Below are 18430 nucleotides of genomic sequence, written 5' to 3'. Positions count from 1 at the left end.
AAACCTCAGAAAACAGTGCCAAGAAACTCAAGCCAGCCCTTCCCCCTTTAAGAAAACCAAGAATCACCAGCTGAAACAAAAAACTCAGAGCAGCCAGAAACACTTAAGTAGAGCCATTAAGATAAGGAGAATCAGGCTAAAAATCACCCAGCAAAACCAGAACTCCTTTTTTTCCTGCCCCCTGCCAAGATTAACCCCCAGAATAGGAGAGACAAAAGTACTGGGACAGGATTAACCCATTAAGGTAGGAAGACAGGATCCAGGGCAATCACTTTAACTAGAGGCACACAAACCCATCAAGCTGCAGGAGCTTCAAAGCGGAATTAAGCATAAAAAGCTCAGATTCACACTTCCAATCTGCTTGCAAACCAGGAACACTCAAGCTGTGTCACTACTTTTCGTGCCTTCCTGAATTAAAGGATCCCATTTCTGGCAGCTGGCTTCCATGTCTGTTTCTTTTCAGCACTGGTGACTGCTTCCCAGCTGGAAAATGAACTCAGGAAATTTCTTCCAACAATTTGGCAACAAACGAAGGGACACCCAGCCAACCCAGCCATGGCCTGGAGGACCACTACCCAGCCAGCACAGACCATCTTTGTCTGAGGGTAGAAGCCCACGGATCCTGCCTGGAGCTAACGGGCAATAAAGGCAGATTCTGAGCCTTGTGCTCAACAGCTGTCAGAAAGAGGGCCATCACTTTAAATTTAAACCTAGGGAATGAGTGTTGTGAGTGTGCGTGTATGGGGCTTACTACTCTAACAACAGCTGGATCCCATTCCCTTCATGTACTCCCCAGCTGTCTCCCCACCTGCTGTTAGCTGGCAGGACCAGGGAAAGCAAGGCGGGAGAACTGGGACCTTCTGCAAGAAGAGAAAAGAAGCTGAGGGGATAATGGCAGAACAGTATGAAAGAGAAAGGAACCACTGGCTAAACTGTGATTGGCTAGAGCCCATTTCAGGAGGTGCCCTTACTCTGCAAGGGGAAAGCAGAGTCCTCCCAGACTGAAGAATCTGAAACTGATAGGCTGAGAGAAGGAGGTGCCCTTACTTTGCCAAGGAAGGCAGAGTGCTTCCCAGGACGGAGTTGCCCGAAACTGGTAGGTTGAGAGAGAGGAGGTGCCCTTACTTTGCCAGGAAGGCAAAGTCCTGCCTGGACCAGAGTGTCTGAAAACTGGTGGGCCAAGGCAGCAGGTAGAGCCCAGCTAGGTCAAAGTGAGCCCCACATCTGAGAAGGTCATGGGAAACTAGCTCAAGGGGCAAACCTGAATCCCCACTAGGTGATCTGCTCATGGCATGGAATGAGAGGCTAGTGCCTCTCCTTGCTGGTATGAAAAAAAAGGGGGAGCAAAGTTAACTGGCAAGGAATGGGCTCAGATTAAGGACAGGACAGGGAGGCAGATTTGGCCAGAAGACAGTACTTTTGATTTTAAAAACACTGAAAGAAATCAGATCATATATAGGAACGTTGGCGGGTTTGTTTTGTTTTTCTCTTTCTCTCTGCATGCAACCATGTGATATGTTTAAGATTTGTGCCTTCCTTAATTTAACTGAGATTTATGGTGGGGATGACGGGGTGTATAAACCTGAGAGTTGTTTTTCCTCTCATTTTCTCATTGTTTGTGTGTATGTGTATGTCAAAGTCTTGTGTTCCCTCGAGGTAAACGTAACAGTTAAATGTCTCTGATCCCTAGGGGGAAAAAAAATTAAATTGTTGGAAATAATGTTGAATTAAGCAATGGAAATGCTTTCCCACTGAGATTGCCTGGCCACCAGAACAGCGTGAAGTTTCCTTCCCTCTCTGTACTTTTAAAAAAAGCCCAAGGTTATGAGGGAATGTTTTAAATTCATTTACAGAAAAAAACATTCATTCATTCTTGCATTTACTGTATCGTTTTATCTGTCCATCCTTTTTCCAAAGCATGTGAATCCATTTTTTAAATTTCATCCACGATGTCCCCATTTTGTTATAACTGGTCTGCTTAATAACTGCAGTACTGGTTTTTTCTTTTCAAACTCTGCCTGCAAGCTATCTACCCACCCACCCCTCTATCTCTTATCCCCCAACAATGCCTTTCCAAGGAGGATCACCCACAAAGCGGGGAGGGAGCCTTGTTCTCATATCTTTCAGCTCTGCACAGATGACTCTGCAACATGCGGAAGTAGATAATACTGATCCAGATGCTTCCTCCAGAGAAGACCTTCCATCCATTTAAGTCAGGAGTGGGGTTTGGATCCACCATCCACCTGAAAGTCATCATAGCAACTAGAATGGAGCAGACCTTCCCAAGCTTGACTGGATTGATCTTGCACCAAGCAAAGCCTAATAGACTTGAAGAGAGGACCCCAAGATGGAGGAGTAGAGACTAAACTGTTTTCAATCCCCAGAAGACAGCTGGAAAGACAATGGGGGAGGGTGGAAATTCATTGTAAGGTTTTCTTTGTCTCATTTATGTTGTATTCAGTTAAATGGACTCATGGAGGGATTGCATTTGGGAGTGTTTGGGACAGCAAGTTCTGAACACCTTGGACTGGTGGGAGGGAAATTTGTCTAGCATGATTGTGTTTTCTGTCTTGTAAAAGCAGCTACACACACTCCACTCAGAATCAAACTCAAGCTATCCTCTTTACCTACCTCTACGCAAAGCTCCTCCTAAATTGGTTTTTGCCCTATGGCACAAAGGCCCAAGTAGTCATATCTCCCTGCTAATTCCATGGGGGGGAAGGGCATCCCCCTCAGGCAATTCCCTCACCGAAGAAATAGCAGAAAAGATATCTCCAAAACCCAAGCCCTGATTGTGACTCACAAATGATACTGCTCAGTAAAGCAGGATATATTGCACTGGTGGTCTCATGAGTAGGAGTCCCAGAGCTCATTGTAATTTTAAAAATACTAAATAGCCTGGATTACACAATGGCTAACCTCAATTTGCTTCATAAAACTAGGAGCTAGGGCAAGTTCAAGAAACAACCCTTGAAATGGGCAGCCTGTAGTTATTTAAAGGACAACCATGGCTGTGAAAAATTTTTGGACTTGTGCTTGCTTAAAACCTGACTGGAAGCTCATGGAAAGTGATATCTGACCTCTGAAAATAATTGGCATAGAAAATTGGATACTGTAAATTTCTTTCCAGAACTTTTGCCCTGGCTGCTAGACCTTCATGGGTTGAAAGCTCTCCTTTGGGGAGCCACTGAAGGGATTCTTTTCTGCTGCCTCTATCAATGCCTTCTCCTTTGCATCAGAAAAATTACAAGCACCCATCATGTCTCCCTGATCTGTCAATTTTTAGTCTTTTGCCAATAACGTGTGTTCCACTCACATATTTGGTCAAAAAGGGGGATTGTAGAAAGTTAGCACCCACTCCTAGAAGAATGAAGTATTCTAGGAAATATTAAACAGGCAGAATAATATATTTTCCTGGATGAGAAACATGTTTTTAAAGAGAAAGCAGGTCCAGGCTGATGGGATTAAGACATGGCCCTCGGGACATGACAGGATTAGCCCTCTACCCATCTCACCACATGGCACCTGGGAAGATTAGGTTACCCAGCAAGATTCTGAGCCTGGGAAACAAAACAAACTACAAAGTTACCCCTGCATGGCCCCAGGGGAGCGTGACAACCAATCAGAATACATTTCTTTCACAGGAACAGGAAGCAAGTTGGAAGAAGGAAGCCCATGAGAGGATATAAATACATTTCACTCTCCACTCCATGTGGTCAGCTACCCAGGACCTCAAACCATGTGATCCTGTCCACCATTAAACCATCCTTCCAAGCAGTCTTCATGTTTTCAGTGTCTTTCTTCCCACTTGGAACTGACCCCAGGTGGACATTTATTTCAACACCAACCAGGTAACATCATCAATGCACCGTTGCACATTAGCGTGGCACTGATGATGCTACTACCTGAAGCAAAACAAACCAGGCTCAGAAAGCGCCAAGGCTTCCACTGGGAGTCTCTATTCCCTCCCGTAAAGCATAGAATTGGAGCCTCTTTCAGTGTCAAGCACGCATCAGCGAGCTGCAGAAATCGGCTCCCCACCTCCACCTCCGCGTTTGAAATACTGTATTCCCCGCGGAAAGCCCTATTTTCGTGTCTGCGCGCGGGATCGCCTTCCTTAGAGGAATCGAATTGAGAAGCCGCGAAGGCGACGCAGTGCGCGGCTCCGCCCGCCCTCTCTCCCCGCCTTGCACTTTCTGGACGCGGAGCCCGAGCGCGTGGGCGGCTGCGGGCGGGCGCACGAGGAAGCCGTCGCCCTCCTCGCTCCCGCGTGGCGAAACTGCAGCTTCTTCCTCGCGCGCTGAGGGGAGAAGCGCCCGCCTCCAACTGACTCGTTTGCCAACAGACGCTGTCTGGTTGTGCCGTGGGTCGCGCAAGCCTTAAGCCGCCCTCACCGCCGCCTTCCATTCTGCGATAAGCACAGAACGATGAGCTGGTAGATACGTTAGCATATTGCCCCAGAGGCAGACCCTGGAAGGAAGGCGGCATCAGGCCTTCTCAACCCTTACATTTTACCCGGCAGTCTTTCTAAACATCCACCAGAAACGGCGAGTTGTGTTGCAAAGATCATCTATGTTTTATTACCTCGGCTCTTCCTGAGAGCAGAAGCTGAGAATATATTATGCATTACTAGCTTGTTTAGAAATAGAATTTATGTAAATTGTGAAGTTTATTAGTTTAGAAATTAGAAGTGAAGTGTACTTGGAACTTAAAAAAAGAAAAGTTAGGTGGTTCCACTGGGGCTCGAACCCAGGACCTTCTGCGTGTAAAGCAGACGTGATAACCACTACACTATGGAACCTGCGTAGTGAGAATGCTTGATGTAAGTATTCCTATTCTATGTTTTAAAGGCTTCTTCATTTGACATTGATGCAATCTTAATTTTCCCCAACTGTACTCTGCACAGCGTTGCTAGCAGTTCCTGAATTTACTTGAGACAATACTATTCTCAAATACTAGTCAAAAATTACATCAGCAGCCTCTATATTTCGAGACTTTCAGAGTTGAGAGCGCAAGCACAGGTTATGCAGAATCTGCATTGGTTGCCAATAAGTTTATTGATCCGATTTAAGCTGCCTTAATTAGACTTCTTTTATTGGCTAAGTGTGATTGGACACACATGGAATTTGTCTTCAATCCATAAGCATTCCAGTATACATGCAAGCAATAAGTGATAAATCACAATCATAATCATAAAATGCAGTCCTATTTTTTGATTGATAAAGTATGACTTAGCAACCACATACCTACATGATTGCTTATTCCAATCAATAGGGCCTGACTGGTAAGACCTATCAGAGAAAAACCACTACAAAACCCACCTTTTGGGGAGATTCTTGAGACCTTGATATAAGATCACTCTTTTTCTATAGTAATGCCAGCGCTATGGAAAAGCCTCCCTGTATTGAAAATGCCAGCTCTATTGATTTTCAAAAACTTTGAAGAATGAGCCACTGTGGAGAGCTTTCCTTAATTTGATGTCATTGTATTTGTTATTGTTGTTGCTTGCACTGTTGAATTTTTACTTTTTTAGAACAAATGTTTTAAATTGTATTTTCAACAAAAAGCTGGTGGGAATCTTTTTGCTTGTGGCAACACAGAAATATGTTTAATAAAGTAAAATATACTTTATGTAAAGAATAAAAATCAAAATGTCCTAAAAACAAAATGTTTTTATTTTGCTTTAGATCTGTATATTATGTTGTACAAGCTGCAGCTTTGCTTTTCTACCCTAATTAGTTGTCTGACTAAAGAGGTTTATACATTCATAAATATAATAGCTAATCTCATTCATAATTATAATAGCTAATCTCTCAATTGCAGAATGTTAGGAATTGATAGTCACCTAACAGTTGGGTTGGAAATATATAAACCAGGATAGACATTTAATACTGTCTCTTTAAGGCAGGGGTGGGCAAACTTTTTGGCTTGGGGGCCACATTGACTTTTAAAATTTGACAGATGGGCCAGGTCAGCACAAGATTTTTTGGGAATCCCCCACCCACCCTTCCCCACCCTTCTTCTCCTCCTTCCCCTCCCCTCGGAGACCCCCTGAGTCAGGAGTTGCTATCGTCGGCGCAGCTCCGTGCGGCTCCAGTCCTGTGTTGCCTCGGGAAGGGAAAGGCAAAAAGGAAGAGCCGCGATGGCGCTATGCAATGGCAGCAATGGCACCGGAGGCTCAGGCTCAGCGGCTCCTGATTTTGCCTTTCCCTTCCCAAGGCAACGCGGGACTGGAGCCGCGTGGAGCTGCACCTGCGGTAGCAACTCCTGACAGCCCTAGCCGGACACCTGAGCAGAGCCCAAGCGGAGGGAAAGCAGTGGGCGTTCCCTGGGCGGCGACCTCGGCCCCACCACCAGGGAAGCGGCTGCCCAGCTCCGTGTTGTGTGTGCGATTTTTTGGCACGCGGCGTGGGGTCTTTTTTTGGCCGGCCCCAATTTTTTTTTCAGAGGCGGGCCGTATTAAAATGACCAATGGGCCAGATGTGGCCCGCGGGCCGTAGTTTGCCCACCCCTGCTTTAAGGGAATGCTAAAAATTGTAATTGAATGTGGTTCCTCAAATGGCCATAAGATGGAGCCAAAAACCTGGATTGTTAGTTCTGTTGTTGGTAGTTGCTAGTTGCTAGATGTTCTGATGTTGGCTGTTTTGGGTTCCTGCATTTTTCCCTATTAACTGTTGCTGATCGTCGTTCTTCTTGGATTGCTGTGAGTCTGTTACTGAACTATGTATGGTACTGGACTTTGTTATTTGGTTTATCCCTGGACTGAATACTGACTGCTTTAACCATGTATGACTTGGACTGCTGTTGGACTTTGCTTAACCATTTACTGGAAGTAAAACCTACATTTTGCTATTCAGTGTATCTGTGTGCTGGTTGTATGTTATTCAACATCACTCTCACTACGTCTCCCTGTGTGCACTCATTCTCCTAATGGGGAGTTACCTCAACACAGAGCAGTTGGTTCAAAAAGTTATTTGTTCATTCTAACCTCCTTTGAAGTAAACATATGGTAGAAGGGAGGGGAGAAGAGTAAATCTATGCACATTAACTGAATTCCATTTGCTTAGCTATCTGACTGAAATAAACAAGCTTTCAGTGAAACTAATATCCTTCTTATCCTCATAGGAAGAAATTGGAATGACTCTGAGAAAAGATGTGTTTGTTACATTTTGACTGATCAGTCCTGAGACCTCATTGCAACACTGCAATCCTATTTTTGTTTTTGTGCTCCTCCCATCACTTTATAAAATAGTATCTGCTGCTTCTTTCAATTATATTGGAAGCAAGATAAATTTGGACTATTGCAATATGTTACACAGGAGGTGGTCCACGAAGATCATTTTAGAAGCTATAGTTGCCCAGAATGCAATGGTCTGAATGATAACAGATAAATCTCATTTTAAGATTTTAGATTATTTTTAAACCCACCTTTGTTGTTATATATAACAAAAATGCAAACATACATAATATACCTTCCTCCTCCTATTTTCCCCATAACAACAATCTTGTGAGGTGAGTTGGGCTGAGAGACCATGATTGACCCAAAGTCGGCCATTTTGCCCAGTTAACCTCTTTATTTTGGGAGTTGCGCTAATGAGCAATTGGATCTTGTTTATAATTTATGGTGATGGTTGGCATGATTACAACCTACATACCTCAGGATTTGTATATCTTTGGGGTTTCCAACTTGCCTTCTATCCATCTAATTAGAGAGTTCACTTTGTGTCCTTTTCTAAAATGCTCTAAAAGGCTTATCGAAAGCCACAAACACAGCTTTTTTCTGTTGCTTTCCCTTCCCAGGAACATCATCTCCATTATAATCAGATGGTTGCCAAGGATAAGTTTGAGATTTCCTCTCTGCCATTAGCAAAGTAGCAAATTGTTGATTTAAAATTACTTAAATTTAAGCTAGTTACTGTTTAGAAGCAAACCAATATTGTGGCGAAGGTGCAGCAAAATGGGGTACTTCATAGCTCTTTCATTACTATACCAAATTGGAGCAATCCTAATTATTTTCATTCTAGAATTAAAGCTTTACAAAGCTATGGTTCCAAATATATTTCCTGTTTATTTTCTCTTTGACCTCACTGTTCCCAAATTCTGCATATTTGCACTCAGATAAACGTCTAATAAAGTATACTGCAATTCACAAATGTTTATCCATCATCTGTATGTTAGTCTTCTAAAATGTTTTGAGATGCTTTGCTATTCTTACTTGCATCAGGCAAAGTATTTTCCCCCCTAAATTATTTCTCCCCTAAAAAATACACTTTCTCTATCCTTTACTTTGCTAATGCATAATTAATCCTCATCTCATACTTCAGTCTATTAGGAAGTAGACCTTTCTCTCTGAGATTCAAGAAGCTTGGTAACAACAGAGGTACATTAGTGTGCCTGGCTGTCTGCGCTGCTTTTCCTAGCTATAGTACATAAGGCTTTTTTTCCAGGCTGGATGAGGGAGAGGAGTTGTTTACCTATTCATTTCTACTATGCAAAATCTGAACGAGAGATCTATCTATATAAATGCAAAAGGGGTAAAGGGACACTCCTGAGGAGGCAATTGAAGGGTCTATTGATTTCATGCCGTATTCCATGCAATCTGCCTGGAAACAAGATTTGTTTACAAAACCTCTTGATGCACTGAAAGAAAGCAGGTAATTTCTGGGTGATTTTTTGGGGTGGGGGTGAGGCAACTATTTGTTAATGTTTGCTTTTGTCTGGGGGTGGATGGGTTTTATTTTTCAAAACAAATCTGCCTATACTGAGAAAATAAATACACAGTCCAACAAACTATGATGACACCAGTCTTAATTCTCTTAGTGCAGCTGGATTTTGTCTAAATAAATATGTTTCTGGATATGATTTGGATCAAGAGAAATCTTGATAGAAGATTATATTGGTGGTGTGAAAGAGATAATTATTGTTACTTTTAATAGGATCTTAAAATTCACTTGTTAATCACTCCAAATTTGAGATATTTTTTGTACTTCTGGGTGCTATTAGCCTATATATTCAGCTGCATATGCAGAGATTTACCTGCCCACTTGGGCCCACAGAATGCTGTATATTTCATGGGTGTGTTCTGCGGGAGAAGGAATGGTAACAGATGCTGCAGCTAATAGCACAGAACAGAAGTTGTGAAAGGAAGTACACCTGCCAAAATGCCCTCTTGTTTGCCACCATTAAAAGACAGATCTTTTTCTCTGTTGCATCTGATTGTGTTACAGAGATCTGGCTTGCAATACTGTGCTGCCTCTTTCTGTTCTTTGTTTCAAATCTGACAATTTTGGTTCTCATTCCATACCCTAGGATGTGGTGAACTACTATTGAATGGATTTTTGGATCCTTCAAATAATTCTATCAAGGCAAATGGCTGTTTTTTCATGAATTACACATCAAGCTGTTCTTAAAAAGCAAGCAAGCTTCACTGAATTTTAATTCTAGATTTTCTGTGGAAAAAGATGACATTCATTAAAACAATAATTGTAAAGTCATCTCTCCCCAAAATCAGTGGCATTTTCCCCCTTGCTTCAAGATAAAATTCAGTTTGAATTATTAGTGCTGATATTTTAAAATATTAATATCAGAATAAGGTACCTCCAGATTTGCATTTAATTTGTTTTTATTTCAAATTTCATTATGCTTGCTTTCAGAAGCCTCTTCAGGCATAGTCAAAAAAAGTCAAGATAGTGCCTAGAGGATAGGATTAAATCCTGCTGTTTTACATGTTTCTGATACTTAAAAAAAACAGCTTCACCTGGGACATTCAGCCTCATTCTATGTTTTGCCCCCTTAGAAAAGGGATCCTCAAACTACAGCCCGCAGGCTGGATACGGTCCACTGACACACTGTATCCAGCCCATGCAGTGGTGGGATTAATTCCCGCCTCTCACCTCCCACACACTCCTTACGTGGCTGTCTTTTCCCACCACTCTCATTGCTCCTCCTACAGCCCTTGGCTTAATATATACCTTACAGAATGCAGCTGCACTTCTGCATACTTTTGCTCACCACCAGGGGTGGGATTCCAATTTTTAACAACCGGTTCTATGGGCATAGTTTAGGTGGTCATGTGACTGGGTGGACATGGCTTGGTGGTCATGTTATTGGCTGGGCATGGCCAACTCAATATCACTCACATCGAGGCACGCATCTCCTTGCCTGGCCTCTCATGACTGTGGGGATGCTGCAATAGTCGTAAGTGTGAAAAATAGCCATAAGTCACTTTTTTCAGTGACACTGTAACTTTGAATGGTCGCTCCACACTAGCAAAGTACCAGCAAAGGAGGAGAACAAACTCCAGAGAGGTTCCTAAGACAAAGAAGTCTAGTCCTGCCAAGAATGTAATAAGGGTTAACGGAGAGGCAGTTTCTGTAAGCAACACCAGAATGTTTCCTTCCTGTCTTCCTTACAGGATTAGGCCAGTAATTTCTTCCAACAACCGGTTCTCCGAACTGCTTAGAATGTTAACAACCGGTTCTAGCAAATAGGTGCGAACTGGTAGAATCCCAATCCTGCTCACCGCTGCTTGTAAAGGTAAGGCAGAAGGGCACGGGCTGGTGGTTGGGTGGGGGAGGGGAGCTGGCAGAGGGGTGATACCAGCGACCGGTGGACTGATGCGCATGGGGAGAGAGGGGAGCACGTGGGAGAGCACGCGCTCGGAGCCCTTCTGGGTATTTCCAGAAGCTGCCCTGCTTAAGTGGGGAGGGAGGAGAGTATGCGGGAGACCGTGACATTGGAGCCCTTCCTAGGTGTTTATAGAAGCTGACTTGCCTAAGTGGGGAGGGAGGAGAGCGTGTGGTAGACTGTGGCTTTGGAGCCCTTCCAGGGTGTTTCCAGAAGCCACCCTGCCTAAGCGGAGTTGCTTTTCCTGCAGAGCCTGCAGGAAAGATGTTGCTTTTCCTGCAGAGCCTGCATGCCGCCTGTGTTGTGATGCCCAGCCTCCCTGCTGGTCTTGGGCTCTCCACTGGCCAGGTGATCATTGGTGCGTGGCTCGTCCATCTCTGGATGTCAGATTGTTGTGGGTGCCCTGTCTCCCCGCTGACTAGCTGGTCTTCGCCACCCCACCACCCAGCACCATTTTAGGGGTTCTCCCCCCTCCCGGAGAGAGAGAAAGAGAAAGACAAAGAAAGAGAGCTAGGGTGAGAGAAAAAGTGTGAGAGAGAAAGTGAGAGAGAGGGAGAGAGACCTTTTATTGTAAGCTCTTTGGGGCTGAGAAGAATTGCTGTAAAACTTGAGTTTCCTGAGTTTTAAGGAGCCTGAAGCTTCTGTTGTAATGAAGTTAGGCAAGTAGCAAGACTGCTAAATTGGCCATGCCCACCCAGCCACATGACCACATAGCCACACCCACCTAGCCGGTCCGGCCCCCCAACAGTCTGAGGGACCATGAATTGGCCCTCTGTTTAAAAAGTTTGAGGACCCCTGCCTTAGAATGTTAACTCTAATCAACTTCATAGTGAATATCTTTACACATTTCTAAACTCATGGTAATTGTATAGTTGCAGATGAAGTGGATCCAGTATGGAATACCCAGTAAGAAGAATGGAACTGTTGCACACATAGTAGTCTTACTTTATTTGTAAAGTAAATTATATTGTTTTAACCATTTCCAGGATCTCCCATGAGCCTCAATTTTTAAAGAAATCCTATGTTTGTTAGAGACAAAAAACACAGTTTTGAGTATTCAGAGGTTAATGCTTGACTATTCTTTGAAAGCCCATACTAAGCTAAGCCAATCCTGAGCTATTGCATCAGACTTATTATTAAGCTACACTACGTAAAATATCAATCTGTGGTTGACAACAACCTGATGGCACATAATAAATCGATACAGTGGCAAGATAAAATTTACTTTCTTCTGTCTGGCACATACCAAAAAATTGTCCTAAATATGCAATTTGTTAGAAGTAAAATTCACTTTATCAGATTTATTCTATAAATTGTGTCTTAACATTGAGCTTCAATATTTTTTCTTGCCTTGGATAGTAATTCATTTCTTCTGTTACCTTTCTTTCTAGATAGCTTAAAATCATGGCCTTTCCTTCCTGCAAAAATCTTTTCCCACTCAATAAATAAATAAATTCATAACATTGTTAATTATGGAATTTGGCCTCTCCCTTTTTTTAAAATTCATGATGCCTAATCCTGTATCATGTCAATTTTTTTCTCTCTGTTGAATATAGTGTATTTTCTACCCTCTATCAATCAAGCAACTTCCTCTGCTATTGATATATTTCACTACAGCCTATGTGTATGTAGCTCTCAAGTATTACTAGAAAGAAAGAAGTATTTCAAAATCATTACAGAAAGTTATAGTCAGAAACCACTAAATACCTTTGTTGATTAAAATTGCAATATATGTATATGTATTGCAATGTGTAATTTTGTATTGTTTTTTCTGTTTGTCAAAGAAGGTCATCCATTTGGAATGGAGTCTCAGTTTTAGGAAAGTTTCATTGAATTTTGATTTACAGATAAACTGTTTTTAGGGAATACTTATATTAATGTATAGATATAATTCCTTCAAGTAAAAGAATTCTACCAAGCTCTCTCTCTATATATTATTTTTGCTAAAAATTAATTAGAAAAAAATTGTTTAGCTAAAAATAGGTAGCTAAAACCAACTGAAATTATTTTTAAATCATTGCATAATATTTTAGCATCCAGAGAGAGAATGAGACAGAGAATTTTAAATTATTAATTGTATTTATGTATTTATTGAAATTTAAATTATATTTAAAATTTAAAGCTTCCATTTCATAAGCATGACATTGTAATGATTGACCTAGAAATCCTTAGTTGCTGAGCAACCTTATCGCTCATTGAGACTAAAAGGGCAACTAGGCATTATTTTTAAGGTAATATACACCGCATTTCTTTTTTGTACATTTAAATTCAAAAGTCAACAAACAATTGATTTTAAGCATGCTTACTATCCCACTGATTTTAATTAATAGAAATGTTGCACAATCAGCAGAAATCATGATGATGTCATGCCTATCATAATGTAATCACAACTCATGGCATCATTGTGCAAATGCTATGAAACATGTGATTTATATTAATCATGACATGTTTGTATAATTTACTTCCTTTATAAATTACATTGTGATTCATATGATATTACCTGTGCCTTGCTGTCATTGAATTACCAGGTAAGCTCATTTGTTGGTATACTTAAAACTGTTAAGATCAAATTAGACTTTTGTAAAAATCATGATCATTTTTATAAGACTTGTAGATGCTAGTTGTCAGGTTGCTCTAATTTCTGTCAAGTAAATTGATATAATAATCAGGAAAAATGGTATTTAATGTTGATTACCTTGATGTCGGTTTTAGAATAATTTTTGGGGTATAGTATAAATATGTTGTTTCAAGAGGAGTGTTCTAAAAGGGTCTCACCAAAATGGAGTCACTCTAGACACACTGTACTGCTATTTCAATTTTATTCCTATGACCATTCAAAACTGGGAATGAAGATTGAGCAGGAATATGTGGTCTATGAGAATTCCTCAAACTCCGTGTATTGAGGATTGTTCCCAATGGAGAACTTATAGGAAACAACAATGAAGTAACAATATCTCAAATTCCTTTGCAATTTCTAGAACAACAAAAAGACCACTAAATGATTGATCCAGTTAATCTAGAACAGTAGTCCCCAGAGACCAATTTTGTGGAAGACAAATTTTCCACCAACTGGGGGGATGATTTCAGTTTTGCTCACTCGCTTGTTGGAAGAAAAACCTGTGTCCAGTTCCAAGCCGGAAATAAAATGGAGGCTGCTTAAGACAGGAAGTCCATTTATTAGTGAACAGAACCAAACAACCAACACATACACACACACAAACACTCACACACACACACACACACACACACACACACAGAGCATGCAATTCTGGGACAGCTGACAAATTGGTTTGGTTTCACATGGGCTTTTATACAGTTTTTTACAGCATTTTGTAATCTGGAGGCTTGCTTTGTGTGTTTTTATTATTTGATTTGTTTTACTTGTTTCTGCAAAGGCTCATGATGGGTCTTATACCCATACCCGTCCATTAAGAAATAAAATCAATTACACATGCCTGACATGATAAGGAAATGATAATTATCATTTCCTTATCATGTCAGGCATGTGTAATTAATTTTATTTCTTAATGGACGGGTATTGGTTCCACTTTTCTTAATGAACGGGGTTCAGGTTATGTCCTGACCAGAGGTGGTATTCAGCAGGTTCTGACCAGTTCGGAGAACGGCAAATACCACCTCAATCTGCCTGCCTGCTTTGCCTGATTTGGGGTAAAAGTTGTTCTTTTTTATCAAAATAAATCAATATTTATATAAATATGTATAATATTTTCATATAAGCCATGGCCAGCCAGTCACCAAGCCACACCCACAAATTAGGCCACGCCCACAGAACTGATTAGTGGTCTCTGGGATTTAAAATTATGAGTTTGGTGGTCCCTGAGGTCCAAAAGGTTGGCGACCCCTGGTCTAGATGATGCACCATATATGCATGGAGAAAAATCAGTTTCCCAAAAGAGATGACAGAGCCAGTCAAAGCTAGGTAGCAACTCCTATTGTCCATACAGCTCTTCTTAATGCTTTATGATAAATGTGGAGAACTGGATGTTCTTGTAACCAAAAGATTTCTATACCTATGTCATGATTTTTATATAAGGAGTAGGTTTTATAGGTGAACAATAATAAGCGTATTAAATATATCAGGTCATTCTAATTGATAGTACCGATTTGATTCTGATATCAGTAGAGCAAGAATATATTTCTCATTTGAATTAAGTGAGTTTTAAAAAATACTTATCACAACCACATTAGTTCTAGCAAGATTTGTTTATTGCAGCTTATTGACTACCACAGGAAAACTTCCCCATCTTTAGGAGCTGAGAAATTCAGAAGGCCTCTTTAGTTCTGGAGTACACAAACACCACCTTTAAATGAAGCTGTAAACATGATATATATGATGACTGTTTTCCAATCCATATAGTTGCTTATTAATTTCTTCTTCCTGAATCCATTTGGTCAACTGCTTCATTATTTTTGTTAAGTTTTGGTAGCATAGCAAAAAAATAGGACCTGAAACCCTGTTAGGTGAATTTTTTTTTAAAAAAATTACATTGTGATGTAATAAGTACAGATATATAACATGACAGATAACCATTATGAAGGTTTTTGAGGGACATAGAAGCTTTGGGAAGGAAACAGCTGATCTTATGTGATTTTGCAGACCGTGGAAGTGGGGAAAATGTTTTTGTGCTTTAGAAGTGAAAGAACACAATGTAAGGAAAAGTGAGGAACTAAAATAAAAATATTTGTTTAAAAAAATGTTTTAATTCTATCTCAAAGCAGTAACTCACTATTTTCAGAACAAGTGTGTAAGCCAATGTGCTATTATATTGTGCTAAAGGTAGCTTTAAAAATACTAGAGACTGATAAGCAGTGCTTTACTTGAAGGTACATCCTTACCTTTGCAAATAGCCAACTAAATGCTCTTTGCAGCCCTCCTAAATAGACAGGAACTCTCAAGGCAACATTACAAAGGGAAACTGAATTTCAGAAGTAGACCAAAAAAATGAATTTTGAAATTGCTTCCATGGTCCATGGGTAATTATGTTGTTGTCTGTTGCTGCTACCAGTCTAAACCTGCAATAGGGAAGCCAGGCTATGCCTATAAGTCCTAAATTTGATATTGGTGAGGGTTTCTTTCCAGCTGTGAGAAAAGCTTAATATTGTGGGGGGGAGATATGAGGCTTATTAAACAGATAGCAAATAGTATTAGCAAATAATATGGGCATATCTGACATTTCTGGAGCTTTTAAAAAAACTGTGATATATCTGCTTAAAAAACGGTAGGAAACTGCCATCAAATTTCAGCAGTTATATAGTCAAGAGTCTCTAAGGGTAGAAAAATAGGGCTCAGAGGCCCATATGACTCTGGGACTACAGATTGCTCATTCCTGCTTTTATGTGCCTTGGTCACATTTATCCATTAGTGATCCTATCGAAGTGCCTCATTTTGGAGATAGATGAAACAAATAATTAGGAAAACAATCCATTGCCCATATGTATATAATTGTATTGAACTACAATATAATTGCATTGAATTCCTCCCCCCCCTCAATAATTGCATGACAATTCTCTGCCTGACTCTGATCCTGGGATGTAAAGAGAGTCATCTTCGTTAAGCTGACAGGACAATAGCTACAGAACAGTGAACCCTCCTACTTTTACTCATGTACGGATGACTCAGGTAAATTATGTTCTATTGTGACTAAATAGCTGACAGTAGAAAAATCAATGTTCATTGCATTCTTTTTTTATTAGGGAAAATAAAGATTTGATTCATTACAGCATATTGTGATTAATATACAAAGGTGCAGTTGGATCACTATCAGCTAAAGAATTCATCCAGAATAAGGAAAATTTAAACCATCAATCCAGTCTTTATTTTACTGAGTCATGGGATGTGGCACTTCTGGTACAAAAAGCCAAACAAATAAATCAAAAAAAGGTAAAATTTGCTTGTGCAATGCAATCATTCTATGGCAACAAGAAATTCTATTGCACTGTTCCTTGTTGTAATGTTGTTGTATGATTTGCATGTGCTTTGTCATTTATTTTATATTCTGTTTGTGCATGTGTGTGGGTAAATATAACTATCTAGGTAGACCCATCTCTGTTTTCATACCTTATTGTTTGATCCAGCATTTGTACAAAGTGATTGGTGAGATGTGAGATAGAGAAGGTTGAGAATCATTGGCATGGAAGGCACATTAAGATCAAGAATTTATCAGGAGCCTTTACCTGAAGTCCTGAAGTTTATTTAAAGGTTCAATTCTGTATATCAGTCTTCCTCATCATGGTTCCTTTGTACCTTGGGAGTAAGTTTTGCCAAACCTTTGAATAGGTTCAAATAGAATTGTATTGCACTCATTTATCTTATATTCTTCCATTTGCCTTTTCAGTAATTTATATTACTTATTAATTTTAAACAGCTTAGCTGTTTCTCCTAAGAGTTCAGGTATGTAATAAGGAGGTAGAGATAAAAAAAGTATAATAAAGTTAGAAGTAGTTACAAAAACAAACCTGGTAAAACTGTAACTGTAAGAACGGCAGTGAAAACTCATTAACTTCCTGAAACATGCTTAACTTATATCCTGCATCCTCCAATAAGCACACAGCAAGCACTACAAAACAGTATATGACAGTAAAAAAACCCTTTTAAAATAATAGTACTGTATAATAAAATTAGAAAATAAGACGTACAAAGAAAAATAAAGAGCAAGCTTTTAAATAGTGACCCGCTGAAATTTTTATTCAGTTCATATTTTGTAATACTTTATATTGGAATTGTGTTTGTTTTATTCATATAACAAAATAAATGTATTATAACAATATAGCTTCACTATTCCAAAGGAAAATATTTTGCAAATGTATTCATCAATACAATGAAAAAGGGTCCCATATTCACAACTGATGTCTCTAAAACAGGGGTATCAAACTCACATCGTCACAGCAGCATCACGTCACGTATCAGGACTTTTTCCCCCTTCGCTAAACCAGGTGTGGGCATGGCCAGTGCATGATGCATCCAGCCCACAGGCCGGGAGTTTGACAGCCCTGTTCTAAAGCTATTGGAAAGGGAGAGGAAAAAAGCAAAGAAGACTTCAATGGAATCTCTTCTCATGCTAAAAGTACACATGAGGATTTTGTGTGATTGCCTGATCTAGCCATTCCAAGGATGTCTGTTGCTTGTATGAAGTAAAAGCATGCATGAAGATCTACTCCATAAGGACTTTATAGGAAGTTATTGTATATACATGTGTTTACTCACATGGACACCAAATGTGCGAGGGAGGAAGATTAATTTTCTCTTTGATATCCTTTATCTCCATTATACCTCTAACATTAATTTGAATGCTTTCATTAGTTGAATATCTTCAATTATAGCACTTCCATATAGCTCTGAAGAAATCTTGTTTTAATTTAATTTAATAAATCTTATTTAATGAATTAATTATTTTTATTTCTTTTATATTGTATTTTTATTTCCAGTAAGCCACCTAGAGTCGTCATGTGCAAGTAGGCAGCAATATAAATTCCAAATAAATAAATAAAAATTCAGGGTGAATAGTAAAACAGAAAATTCCTCCCAATGAAATTACAGACTGTGCCATAACTTGTTAATGGTTTCCATCCCAGGTGGCTTCTGCATATGGTAGAGTGGGGCTTGTAGAGTATATTAGAAGGAAAGTGATTGTAACATCTCAACTGAGAAATGAAATATCTGAGTTGAGCACAGATAAGACAGGAAAGCTTTAATATCCAAAGAAAATAACAAAATCAAAGGATAGAAAAGTAAAAGGATCATGACATCAATATATTTTATAAAGGGGAAGGCATACTGCTCACT

The 18430-nt window shown here is 40.0% G+C and overlaps 1 protein-coding gene and 1 non-coding gene across 4 annotated transcripts in view; one reads left to right on the top strand and one right to left on the bottom strand.

Moving 5' to 3' along the window:
* Positions 1-4728: 4728 nt before the first annotated feature.
* Positions 4729-4801, bottom strand: TRNAV-UAC (transfer RNA valine (anticodon UAC)). Its single transcript has one exon. It is a non-coding gene; the product is annotated as a tRNA-Val (tRNA).
* A 3567-nt stretch (positions 4802-8368) lies between these two features.
* Positions 8369-18430, top strand: part of PPEF1 (protein phosphatase with EF-hand domain 1) — a 50358-nt gene continuing 40296 nt past the window's right edge. Inside the window, exons 1-2 of one of the 3 annotated variants that reach the window (XM_087938260.1) lie at positions 8369-8654; positions 16392-16528. In XM_087938260.1, the coding sequence (XP_087794386.1) occupies positions 16477-16528 (52 nt within the window). In that variant the 5' untranslated portion in view covers positions 8369-8654; positions 16392-16476. Of the gene's footprint in view, positions 8655-16341; positions 16529-18430 lie in introns of all 3 variants that reach the window. The other 2 variants (XM_026714295.2, XM_087938261.1) reach the window with 2 other exon arrangements.

This window comes from Pseudonaja textilis, chromosome 8 (assembly GCF_049901715.1).
Source record: "Pseudonaja textilis isolate UNSWEBS1 chromosome 8, rPseTex1.2, whole genome shotgun sequence".
Taxonomy (NCBI): domain Eukaryota; kingdom Metazoa; phylum Chordata; class Lepidosauria; order Squamata; family Elapidae; genus Pseudonaja; species Pseudonaja textilis.
The sequence above is the reverse complement of the archived record's forward strand: the minus strand, read 5'-3'. Positions and strand labels throughout refer to the sequence as shown.